This window comes from Carettochelys insculpta, chromosome 7, assembly GCF_033958435.1.
Source record: "Carettochelys insculpta isolate YL-2023 chromosome 7, ASM3395843v1, whole genome shotgun sequence".
Classification (NCBI taxonomy): domain Eukaryota; kingdom Metazoa; phylum Chordata; order Testudines; family Carettochelyidae; genus Carettochelys; species Carettochelys insculpta.
This window is the reverse complement of record NC_134143.1, coordinates 44,750,277-44,763,443: the sequence shown is the minus strand read 5'-3', so window position 1 is coordinate 44,763,443 and position 13,167 is coordinate 44,750,277. Positions and strand designations below refer to the sequence as shown.

Genomic DNA, 13,167 nt, shown 5'->3' with positions numbered 1-13,167 from the left:
ATCAATACAGACAGTACTTCCACCATGTTTTATATAAATCGACAAGGAAGAGCTCGATCCCGTGCCCTATGTGCGGAAGCAGTCTGGCTGTGGAACTGGTGCATCGCCAACAATACAACGTTGAAAGCCTCGTATTTGCCGGGCGCTCACAACTTGAAAGCAGACCAGCTGAGCAGGTGCTTTGCACTCACGCATGAATGGCAGATCTGTTCCGATCTGCTACGACCGATCTTTCACACATGGGGGTTTCCTCAGATAGATCTGTTTGCCACTCAGCACAACAAGAAGTGCCCCCAGTACTGCTCCAGGGCAGGGTTGGGGCGGGGGTCCCTGGGGGACGCATTCGCGATTTCAAGGAAGGGCCCCTTACTTTATGCGTCTCCCCACACAGTGCTCATCCACAAGGTCTTGCAGAAAGCCAGAAGGGAGAGAGCCCGCATGATTCTAGTAGTCCCCACGTGGGATCGACAGCAATGGTTCCCCTTGCTTCTGTGAATGTCGGACCATCCACCACTGCCCCTTCCGGTGGCGCCAGAGCTACTCACGCAGGCCCAGGGGTCCATAGTGCACCCACACCCTCAAGGCCTGCGCCTACAAGCATGGCTAATCCATGGCTCAGCTCCCTAGAGAGCACATGTACGGAGCGAGTACAGCAAGTCCTGGAGAGTAGCCGAAGGACCTCCACCAGGAAGACCTACAAGCAGAAATGGACTCGATTCACTGCATGGTGTGCTGCCAAGCAGTTAGCTCCCCTTGATGTTCCTATACCTGTAATACTAGAATACTTACTGGACCTCAAGAGGGGCGGGCTTTCCCTATCCTCGCTAAAGGTCCACCTCGCTGCCATATCTGCTTTTCGGCATGAAGAGGAGGGGCCCACGGTATTTGCCCATCCTATTGTTACCAGGTTCCTGAAGGGGCTGGTAAACCTGTACCCCCCTCGGAAACCGCTTCCACCATCGTGGAACTTGGACCTGGTGCTCAGCGCGCTAACGGACCCACCTTTTGAACCCTTAGCCACAGTTCCCCTACGTCTCCTTACGATGAAAACAACCTTCCTCCTTGCAATCACGTCAGCTCGCAGGGTGAGCGAGCTCGCAGCAGTTATGGCAACGCCGCCCTGCACAGTATTCTCAAAGGAGGCGGTAACCTTACGGCTGCACCCGGCCTTTGTTCCAAAAGTTTCTTCAGAGTTCCACCTTAACGAACCTATAGTTTTACCCTTGTTTTACCCGAAGCCTCACAGCTCCAGCAAGGAGGCACGCCTACATCTCCTTGACGTGAGGAGGGCGTTGGCCTTCTACATAGACAGAACTAAGTCCTTCCGGAAAACGGACAGGCTTCTAGTCTCTCTCGCTCCCAGGTCGAAAGGAGAGGGTCTCTCTTCACAGATGATCTCAAAGCACATTGTGTCCTGTATAAAAATGTGCTACGAAATTCGAAAGACTCCTTTGCTGGCCCCGCCTAGGGCTCACTCCACCAGGGCGGTGGTGGCGTCAACAGCCTTTTTCAAGGGCATCGCGTTAAAAGACATCTGTAGAGCGGCGACCTGGTCGTCCTATGACACCTTCGCCAAGCATTATGCTCTGCACCGGGTATTCGAAGAGGATACCCGTCTGTTGACAGCAGTCCTTTCAAGGGCAAGCTGCACATAAACTGATTACCCACCTCCTTACTTGGGTTACTGCTGGGTAGTCACCTGTTGTGGAGCACCCACGGGGACGCTCGTAGAAGAAAGAGAAGTTACTCACTGTAGTAACGATGGTTCTTCGAGATGTGTCCCCGTGGGTGCTCCACCACCCGCCCATCCTCCCCGCTTCGGATCTCTGTTTAGTGTTTTTCAGGAGCATCCGAGGCGGTTGGTCAAGGAACTGGCGGGGACCGGATCACGCATGTGGCCGGGGACGTGCAAGGGAGCAGCGTGCGCTGGCGCATGCGCGGTCCGGGAGAAACTGCTGGAAAGTTTCCGATCTGCGGCACTGGGGCGAGCCCGACACCTATTGTGGAGCACCCATGGGGACACATCTCGAAGAACCATCGTTACTACGGTGAGTAACTTCTCTTTATCTGTTCGGGAAACTACTTGAGTAAATGCCCAGAAGTATTGCATCATGATTAAACTCAAGTAACCAGAAGTATCTGTGGGGTTTCCTGGGTGGCCACTTTTTACCTTTAGATACTTGAGTACAATTAAGATGTCATAATAGTGTACTTTTTCCTCAAGTAGCCTTCCAGAAGGATGGCTTGACTTTGTTTAATTACATTCCCCCCAAAGTAGTTGTACTTTTATTCAGGTAACTCTTTGGGTACTTTTTCCACCTCTGGAAACTTGAAATTGAAATCATGCTCTTCCCTTCTTTAGTTGTGCTCATAGAAAGCTGTACAGATGCAAATGGAAAAAACTTGCTTGCTCTCTCGCTCTTTGTGTATGCGTGCGTGTGTGTGTGTGTGTGTGTGTGTGTGTGTAAAAAGTGTATGTTTTCTCCTTATATATCATTAACAGCCAAACACCTCATTAGAACAACTCAGTTGCCAGTTTTCATCACTGCCAGACTCTGGGTTGGTGTATTTTTGGCATTTCCCAAGAAAACAAAGTAATTTACCACAAAGCACAAGGACAGGAAGCTATTTTTAGAAAATGAAATGTTTTAAATTATTGCTTTGTAACGATGGATATTTTCAAATGTTCTGCCATGTTGCAGCCACACTGTAAATTGTTTCTAAATAAAACATGTCAAGTTAAAATTGCTTACTATTATCCTCCTTATAGATGGCCCAAAACCCTGGCTGGGATAACTGCTTATCACCCCTGTCTTCAGTATTCATTTAGCTCCATTTCCCTCCAGAATGGAGCAGAAGAGTCAAAGGCATGGCGCAAATGTGACCGGACAGGCTACTGGGCAGAAGAAAACTATTCTGAATGTCCGTATTCACGAGAAGTAACTCAAGTCCTTCATGCCTTTAGTCAGGTAAAATGACAGAGTCCTTATTCGGGTACTGCGCTGTAGTTATTGTAAGATTACGCATACATATGTGAGGGGGATTCTTTTCATTGCACACTAAAGAGAATGTGTCTCTGTTGCTACAGTATACAACATGAGGTTCCTATCAGGATCCAAAATCCCTTGAAACAAAAAGATCATGGTGCTTTACAGCACTAACTAGGGCCACCTTGCTGTAGCTTTGATTATTGCATGGCTTGCAGGCAAACCTAAGTTTAGGTACAACTTTGAGACTTCTACATGCCAGCAAGGCAACATGAAGTACTTCATCTGAATAAAGTAGTCCTCATGTGAAGAGTTTGTGGAAAACTGATGCCTTTTCCTTAGCTTCTCTATCATAAAAGAAATTTTAATAAAAAAGTTGTGTGTGTGTAAAAAAAAGTTTGGGAGGTGATTCATCACACTGTGCTGTGATAAAAGACCGGTAGCATATCTATGGCATGGATCACTCTGACTGTAGGGCCATAAACCTGCACTTTAGATATTCTGGTCAGAGCCTGAGGGCTGCAATCCTCCTCCTTGGGCAGGAAGGAAGACAGAACCTAGGCTCCAGCCTAAGCCAGTATGTCTACACTGAAATGCTGTAACCTTGCAAACCAACCACTGTCCCCGAACAGTCAGTGGATACCTCCCACGAGACTCCTCAGGCAACAGCAGGGAAGATCTGGAGGATGAGGAAGAAGGGGAGGTTAGCAATGATTTGCAGGTGAATGGAGCAGCTGATCTCATCAACAGCCAGGAATGTTTTGTAACTTTGGATCTCGTTCCCTCTTGGGATATTTCACTGCCAGACTCTGGTGGCGGGGAGGACACCTCTGTTGAGTTTTCAGTTTTAATTATGCCATAATTTGGTTAAGGCAGTTGGGTCACCTGTGGGGGACACTGTACCTATAGAGCCCAGGACCCCAAAACAGCTTGTTAACCGATCCTCCCTGCGCATCTCCATAAAACACTCAGACAGGTACTTTTTAATCCCCCTCACCAAGTTTTCGGGGAGGCCTGCCTTATTCCAACGTCCACGACCAGACACCTTTCCATGCCATGTAAGTAATCTGGCATCATTGCACCACAGAGCAGTGCAGCATACTGACCAGCCTTCCGACCACATTCAGTCAGCATCCATTCCTTATCAGTGTGTGTTATTCTAAGCAGGGTGATATCTCTCATTGCAACCTAGAGGAAGCAGGGGGAGGATCATTAAGCTGTGATAGCACAAGCTGCTTTGCCATGGTTGGACCATCCCCACCCCTCCCTTCCTTGGGCTCCTGAGGGAAGGGAAACTATCACTGTCCCAGCCAGTGGGGGAGGATCAAGTGGTTACTGCAAGAGCCACACACAGCCCTGAGGAGGAAAGCACAAACTGCACTGTCATGCCTGGCCCCACTCACTGAGCTCCTGGGGAAAGGGAAACTTTCACCGTCCCGGCCAAGGAAGGGGGAGGCACATGTTGACCACACACACAGCCCCCCAGAAAAGAGTACAAGCCACACTACCGTACCTTGTTCCCACTCCCTTGGCTCCTGGGGGAAGGGGAATTTCACTGTCCCAGCCAACGCTGAGAGGTGGGAGTACATGGAAACCGCAAGAGCCACACAGCCCCCAGAGGGATAGCGCAAGCCATGCCTTGCCCCCATCCCCTGCAGACTCCTGGGGAAAGGAGCCTCGCATTGCCCCAGCAAAGCGGGGAGGGGAAGCATGCAGCGACTGCCCATGCCACAGCCCTGGAAGCCACTATGGCCCCACCTCCATGCACAGTAGGAAAAACTGCTTTTGGCATCACAGGCTTGTAAGCTTCTGCGCCTTACCATGACTGAAATGAAACTAAGTCAAGCTGGTCCCCTAAGATCCCTGTGTAGTGTCTGCTGCATAGAAGATACTTAACAGCCAAAATGTGCCCTTGTGCATAACACATTCCTGTTTGCCACAGAGGCTCTTTTATAAAATTCCTTTGTGTGTTGTAAAACGTATCTACAGTGACTATATCTCCCTAATGTCCAGCCGTCACTTACATTTTGTTGCAGTGTGGTGAATAGTGGGCTCATTGACCACTGCTTCCCATCACCACCCCACCTGTTAGACTGGCACCAATGTGAAGGAGAAAACAAAGGTGGGAAGATAGTTCCTAGGGCACATGCACGGATAGGGCACAGTTAAATTCATGGAGGAAAACTGGGCTGTGCGACAGTAGGGTGTCTCAGGAGCACAAGAGGGTGCTCAGAGATCATGGAGCCCAGACCCAGGAGGAGATGTTGCATGTGATGAGCCAGCAAACAGCTCCTGAGGTGCCTGGTACAGGAGCACAGAGCCCCCATTGCTGAACCACATGCCCCCCTCACAGTGTTCGCTAACCTCCCCCCATTGGCACCCGAGAATGTGGGCAGGGCATGGGGGGTGCGGGGGTTAGTCAAGGGCAGCCTTGTGTTCCACTTCCAGGGATGCTTCTGAGAGCAGAAAACTGACATTCCTCCACCCGTGATGGCAAAATGCCCTTGCTTGCCTACTGTCAGAGCCCCTGCCATGAACTCCTTTAACGTTCCCTGAATAAAATGATTAATCTTCCACAAAGAGTGTCTCTATTGCTTGTGTTGCGCAGGGGGATTAGCTTTAAAAGCCAATACACATCATTTGGGGGGGTATCCTTAGGAGCAACAGACTAGTCATTCATAAAGCTGTTTTTCAAAGCCTCCCTGATTAGCAGTGCCCCTTGCTGTTCTCCCCTTATTGCCTTGGTGCCTCACTGCTCATGATTACTGGCCAATCTGCTTTGGCCCTCCAGCCTGGCATGACATTTCCCCCCTTGCTCTCATGTAAATTATGGAGCACAAAGCAAGCTGCTACCGCAAGAGGAATATTGTCTTCACTGAGGTCTAGTCAAGTCAGGAGGCTTGTAAACCTGGGTTTTAAATGGACAAATTCACATTCTACTGCCATTCTACTCTTGCTCAACCTGTAGTTGAACTGCTCCTTATTGTGATCCAGGCTTCATGAGCCAAGGGAGCAAGGAGTAAACTGCATCTCCCAGGATCACTATTGGCATCTCCAATGGTAATTTTATGGTCTGGGAAGAAAGTCCCATTCTGCAGCTTTCTGAACAGACTACAGTTCCTAAAGATGTGCACGTCATGCACCTTTCCTGACCATCTCACAGTGGTGTTGTGAAATGACCCTTACCACCCACCAACCCCTGCAACGCCCTGGAGAAGTACCCCTTGCGGTTTATGTACTCTCTGGCAGGGTGAACTTGTGCCAAGATGGGGATGCATATTCTACCTATTGCTCTGCTGCGGTTAGGGAACCCATCATGGCAAACCCATCCATTATGTCCTGCACATTTCCCAGAGTAATTGTCTTTCATAGCAGAAGATTGCCTTTGCCACCTGGATTACAGCAGCCCACATTGTTGATTTGCCCACTCCAAACTGATTGTCCGCTGACTGGTATTTTTCTGGCATTGCAAGTTTCCACTGAGCTATTGCCACTCGCGTCTGTACTGTCAGAGCAGGTCTTGTATTAGTATTGCTGCACTTCAGGGCAGAAAATAGCAAACTGCAAAGTTCCATGAAAGTGGCCTTATGCATGCGGAAGTTTAGTAGCCACTGCTGATCATCACATATCTGCAGATCAGTGCAGTCCCACCAGTCTGAGCTCATTCCACTGTCTACAAAGCATCAAGTGCAGCCAGCATCTCCCCATTCCTCCTCTCCAGTATTTCCCTTTTGTATGTGTCCCTGTCCTCATCAGAGTTTTCATTGCTCTGACAGCCTCTTAGGTTCTGCTAATACCACAGTGCAGTTCAGAGGTGCTCATAATACTTGCCACAACAGTTTGAAGTTGGACAGCTTCCATGCTAGGCCTGCATGGATATGGAAAAAAGGGTATATCAACATTATTGCCATTGCTTTCCAAAGGGAGGGGGAGGAGAGACGTGCACTACGGGAAGCTGATAACACACACCCAGAGCCACCCACAGCACTTTTTTGTCCCTTCAGACGCTAAGAGCTTGACCCACAATGCAAGGGGGCAGCAGAAACTGCGGGTTAGGTACCCACAGTGCATTGCTGACAAAGTCAAAGCTGCCTATCATAATGGGAATGCACACCATCAACTTCTTGTGTCAGTGTGGACATGCACCCATTAGTTTACAAAATAGGGTGCTATACAATTAACCTAATATCGTAGTGTAGTTGTACCCTTAATGCGCATAGTGCCAAAAAAAGAGGGGTGGCGGGACTGAAGGAAGAAGAGAATTGTTCTTGCCTATTCTATCCCTTGGACTTCTTCAAATGAATTCCTTCAGTGAGGCAATGAATTAAAATATCAAAGTTAAACAAAACAGAAACAGACTATTTTCATATCAGAGCTGGAAAGTTCAATATGGAAGTATAATTTCCATTTATAAAAATAACAAACAGTTGATAGGTTAGCCAAATATCATTTTAAAAAAATTCTTCTTATGAGGAATTAACCTGAGGAAAAAGCATTATCAGGAGAGAGAAATGAAAACATGGGGCTGGAAGAAAGCTACAGCAAAGCATTGCCCTTCTTTTGTCTTGTCTTCTGTTTAGTCTATGTGGTTTCAGTGGGTCCAGATAATAACTCCAGCCATTCTGTTTTCATTACTGTGTTTTACCCTAGGAAAGTATCTGTATGTCCCACATACTTCTGAGTGTTCCCTGCTGGACTTCTATTTAACTTTTTTTTTCCATTAGTTTCTTGTCTCACCTCTTCCCTTTTCTGGAGGACTCCCAGGTCTCTAGAGAAATCATAGTGCCTCTTGCCTCAGCAGAACATTTTTAAACAAATTGTTCAATAGCCAGAAGGTAGAGCTCATTACCTAATACTTTTCTTAGTGTCTAAGCTGCTACAGCCCTGTTTGTTAATTATCAAATCCAAGTTACAGAACCTAGGTGCACAGAATGATTATTAGCCTGAGTTTGTGTAGTCTGTCTGAACTGCAGAAATCTACCTGTAGTTAGTTGCATCAGAAATACTGGAGTGAATGTGTGTCATGTGTGATAATTAAAATGAACACTCCTTTCCATTATAACTCCCTGCTTATGATTTTCCAATATCTTCAGAGCTGGGACTTGCCTTTTCCACAGTTGGTATCAACCTGAAAATTAATGTCAGTATAAAAATATTCCTCTGCTTTTAGAGTGGTTTTCTTTTTTAATTCCTGTAGCTCAATTTCTGCCAACCTAAACATGTTCATGACATTAAGACTCCAAGAGCCATGTATTCTGGTCACCTTCACATTAGTGTAAGGTCAAAGAAACACCATTGTCATCAAAAGGTATTTCAGATTTACAGCTGTGTATGTGAGGTAAAAATCACAGGCCCTAGAGCATCCTGATTCATTGCAATGTATCGATTATTAGCTGCATGGCTTGATATTAGTGAGAAGCATCTGACTAATACCCTGATCCTGCAAAAAGCAGTACACATGCTTTGCTTCAGGTTAATGGGATTATTTTCATGTGTATATCTTTTGGAGGGCCATTTCCTAAATGGTTGCACATTAAACAAATTATGTAGCCTCAGAAATCTTTAAAAAGGGGAAAAAAGCCAAGCCAGATATTACATGTAACAATTCTGATGTATTTCCAGATGCACGTCAACGCCACCAATGCTCTTGAATTTTCCCGCCAACTTACAGCATACACAAGAGGTGCTTCCAACTTTGCAGATAAGATGGATATTATATATTTGGCTTACATAATGGAAAAGTTAATAGCTCTCATGGATGAAGTCAAAGATGTAAGACACTGTTTGAATGCTGAATAATCTACCACTTAAAACTGAAATCACGTACTTGTACATTTAAGACATTGTTCTGTATTTAACATATGCAAGCACATATTGCACTGCAGCTTTTAAAAGTATTCACTGCTCTTGTGAAGGCATTTACTCTGTACAAAAGATTCAGAGGTGGGTTGCTGAGTACCTAAGAGAAGGATTGAGCCTTTTGTCTTGCACAGTCCTTGCTCTTTTGGAACAAAAGGTTTTAGCTTGAACGTATGTTTCCTTTGCTTTGTGCCTATATAATGTAAAACATTGGGTAAAGCAGTGGAAATAATTCCAGGTACTTCTCCTTTTGGTGGTTTCATTTGCGGTGTCTGAGCATCACAAATGCTACTTTTATTTGTTTATTCTGTATTATCAACAGAATAACTAGGGAGGACAGTTTCACTACAAAATTTCTGAAAAGGTTTAGTGTGGAAAGTAGGAAACATTTCCTAAATGTCAGGGGGTTAAATACTGGAATAAGTTGCCTAAGGTGGTTGTAGCATCTCCATCATTTAAGATATTTAAGAACAGGTTAGATAAATATCTAACAGGGGTGATATAGATGATGCTTGACAGGGGACTGCACTTCATGACACTTGAGGTCCCTTCCAGTTCTAGTATTCTATGATTCTGTAAGAGTTATGGATGTTTGTTCCATGTGAAGAGAACAAAATGTCTCTTTAAGCATAACTTTCTGAAGAAACTTCTAGTACAGTGAATGACATTTTATAAGGAAATCTAATCAGTTATGCAAACCCAGGAATTAAAAATAGCTTTTTAGAGAGAACGACAATGATACTCTTAAGTTTTCACGGTTAATTTTCAGAGTAGTTGCTTGCATAAAGACTACATAATCCATAATTTTGAATACATGATAGTTATAGTTAAGACATTTGTTTTCTTTTGGTTTCACATTGTTCATTGCATTCTGGCTTTGGGGTTTGTAATGGTTAACATTTTAGTGCCACTTTGAGAATGCCTTCCACTTTAATTTCATCATCAGATGCCAGAATTACTAAAGTGCATACTAAGTGCTTCCAAGAGTCCTATTTCAAAGCTGCAATTGCTTTTCAGCCTCCTGGCTCAGAATCCCAACATGATGTTGCTGCTTTTTGACAAGTGAGAAGAAGAAAAAGTGAGAATTTTCTCTCTAACACAAAACAGCCTTATTCATAGTTTTAGCTCTCCTCAAAAATCCTTTGATTCCTCTTTCTTTTTGGTACTAGCACCTTATGTATTGTTCATTGAATAAATCAGCACCATCTCTAATCTCTTCATTGGTTTTGCCCCTCCTTCCGTATAGTGCTGATCAGGAGTTTTAACATTATCAGACCATCCACACGACTCCACCCACTGTGCATGTTAACTTCTTCACCAGTTTTTTCCACAATCCCTCACACAGTTTACTGTCTCCACCTTGTCCCTATACTGTGCCCACTTGCAGCTTCACATTTTGGACATGTATTCACTGCTAGTGACAGTGTGTACTCCTCATAGGCAGACCTGTACTGTACCAAGAATAGTGAATATGTGGTATCATGGATTTGTACTTGAGCTGGGCACCTGAAATCAAGCCTACGAGGAGTGCCATGTACATACTTGGATTGCTAGTCCATGTTTCCATGCTTTCACTATTATTGCTACCTATGCTGGCTGGATTAAAGCTAAGTGTACCGGTATGATGATCACACCGTCACATAAAGTAAAGATATACTCTTTCTTTCCTGTTGTTTCCACAATTCTGGCTCACTAAGCATCTTCTGGCTCCTTCAAACTTTCCCTTAACACCTTCTGGTTTCCTATTTTAGTCTCACTATCAATGTACAGAAGTGGATATTTGACTGGTTCTTTGACATGAAATTATAGAATCGGCACAGCCTTTTTTACACTTGGAAGTTGCACAAGTTTTGAAACTGATGAAACTAAGCAGTGCAAACCCCTGTGTGTGGAGACACAGCTGTTTCCAATGGATTTCTATCACAAGCTGAAGTGGTATCAATCACTTGTAAACTAATATAAGTGAGTTCACTGTTTTGCATTATTTTAAGTCACTTTTCGTTAAATTGGTACAACTTCCATGTTGAGATCATGCCTAGAACAGAAGACCAGTTCAACCAGTTAGTCTACACTGCAGCCAGTGCATATTTGTTCCTTATTGCAGATTTTGCTGGTGTAGTCCCAGACAATGTCAAATGTGACAAATGATTGGACTTTCACAGCTTGTCCTAGGGCATAATTTCACAGTCTAGTACATCACACTGTCAGCAAAATGTGCTTGCATTCATCCAAATTTTCATTTTCTTGATTTCATACTCTTACTCCTAGTTTGCATATTTTATTAAGCTATAGTGTTACTTATTCGCCCTAATTTTCCCACATTTATTTATTTACTTACAGGCTGCAATCCTGTCCCCAACTTCACTGAGCTAGATGTCTCAATCTTTTCTCATAAATCATTGCCTCTAGTTGCATTGGCTTTTTCAGCAGCCATTAGCACTGCAAATGTCTCTTTCATTTCTGAATGTCTGCCACCTCAAAGTCTCAGTATTGTTGGTTTCCAGGTTTCTTCTTTCTACTGAATAGCTGTACTTTGAACCTAGATATATTGGTTCACATCTTTTCCTATTGAAATTCTTTACCTATTCTATGCCCCTGATTGTAATCTCTCTTCCATCCATCATTTTTATGTGAGCTGATCAGGAAGCTCTTTGAGACACCATCCCTATATGTTGAGAACAGTGCTGTATGTATTTATAAGGCTATACTACTTTTGTAATCTGGTTAAAATTAATTTTAATAATTTACAAAAAATCATTTCAAATTGAAAAGTCAAGAAACAAGCTGTTTCAATTCAATTCCAGAGTATCATTACAGTCACATATTTCAAATGTTTTCCACTTTCACTATTTAGGGCCATGGCCCATTTAAGGGATCTAGAACAGTGGGGTTCTAATCTACCTGTACATAGAAGTAAGCAAACAAAAACCTTAAACTGACCTATAAGCCTGATTTTCCATCTGTATGAAGTACTTGCAGCTATCAGTTTCAAAATCAATTGTGAGTTCTATGTGCTTTTGAGAGCTAAGCCTTCTTTCCTTACATATAGAGAGAGAGTAAAACTGATGAAACGCAAAGTGCTGTTAAATGCACAAAGTAAAAGAGAAATATGCTTTCTTAAAACTTTCTCAGTTATAGTAATTGTAGGTTTTACTGGTAACAGTACCAGGAATTTTTCTTCCTTTTTTTTTTCAGACAGAAACGTGGTTTTTAAGGTTATTATATTTCTAAGTCAAAGAAAGATCTCAGGTTTTCAGATGAGTCAGTGTACCTGTCAAAATATAAAGTGATTGCACCTCGGATACCACAGTATTAATCGTAGGCACACCTTTGTTTTGGGGCACCATCAATCTACTGTCTGATAAAATGTGTCAGACTCTCATGAATTCTGATAGAAACTGTTGCCAGGCATTTATTCAGACATAAAGAGCATTTTCTTTCTTGTACAAAATGCTGTAAAATATCAAGGGATATTGCAAGTTGCACAGTAGAAGTTATGGTTGTATTGTTTCCATCATAGTCTTTTGTTTTATGGAAAAAAAATTGTAATTCAGAATACAAGAAGTTTGGGGGTTAGGCAGTATTTGTTTTAGTTTTGATTTTGGTATTTTGGTTTAATTTTATATAAATTATGAAGGAAATCTTTTTACTTGTTTTTGAACCTAAATCTTGGTTAAAATATGCTTCATCTGTTTAGAATGCTTTCTTGGGCATGTATAACACCAGTATACTTTGTTCTTAAAATTTAATATGGGAAGAGAGAAATCCATAGAAAATCGCTTCACATGTGGGGCTACTGGGAAAATCTAGTGGCTGAGACAGAGAATGGAGAACTGAAATGCTTTATCAATAAAGACTTGTAAATACCCCACTGTATTATGCCAAACAATAGAATAAAATGTATTAAATTAGCAGGGCCAAATAAAATAGCTAAATCAACCAGATCAGTGATCAACAATCATATTTGTAATAAACAAGCCAAAAATGGGCAAAGTTACTTTATTTCAATTAATTTTAGTTAATAGGGAAAAATACCTCCTTTACCCCCAAATGGTGAAATACACAAATACATACATAAAAATGTGAGTACTGTGGGGATACTGAATCTAACAATTAAATCAAAAAGTAGATTCTTAGATGTCACTTGGTGCTTTTGTCTCCTCTTCTTCTTGGTGTCTGTGTTTGTTTAAATGTAGTGGTCTAACAGAATAATTAGTCTCCTTAAAATTTCTGTTATTGGGTGAGGTAAGGTGCCAATTCCAATTGCACTTGTGTTCTTTCTTGCAGTTTAAATGTTATAATAGTTTCCCTTATAATTACT

General features: G+C 43.2%; 1 protein-coding gene across 2 annotated transcripts in view; it reads left to right on the top strand.

Annotated features, from left to right (window-relative positions):
* The window catches only part of ADGRA1 (adhesion G protein-coupled receptor A1), a 513,902-nt gene that overhangs the window by 277,231 nt on the left and 223,504 nt on the right, over positions 1 to 13,167 (top strand). For both annotated transcript variants that reach the window (XM_075000431.1, XM_075000430.1), the window contains 2 exons: positions 2,771 to 2,969; positions 8,610 to 8,759. In XM_075000431.1, coding sequence (XP_074856532.1) covers positions 2,771 to 2,969; positions 8,610 to 8,759 — 349 coding nt within the window. The remainder of the gene's footprint in view (positions 1 to 2,770; positions 2,970 to 8,609; positions 8,760 to 13,167) is intronic.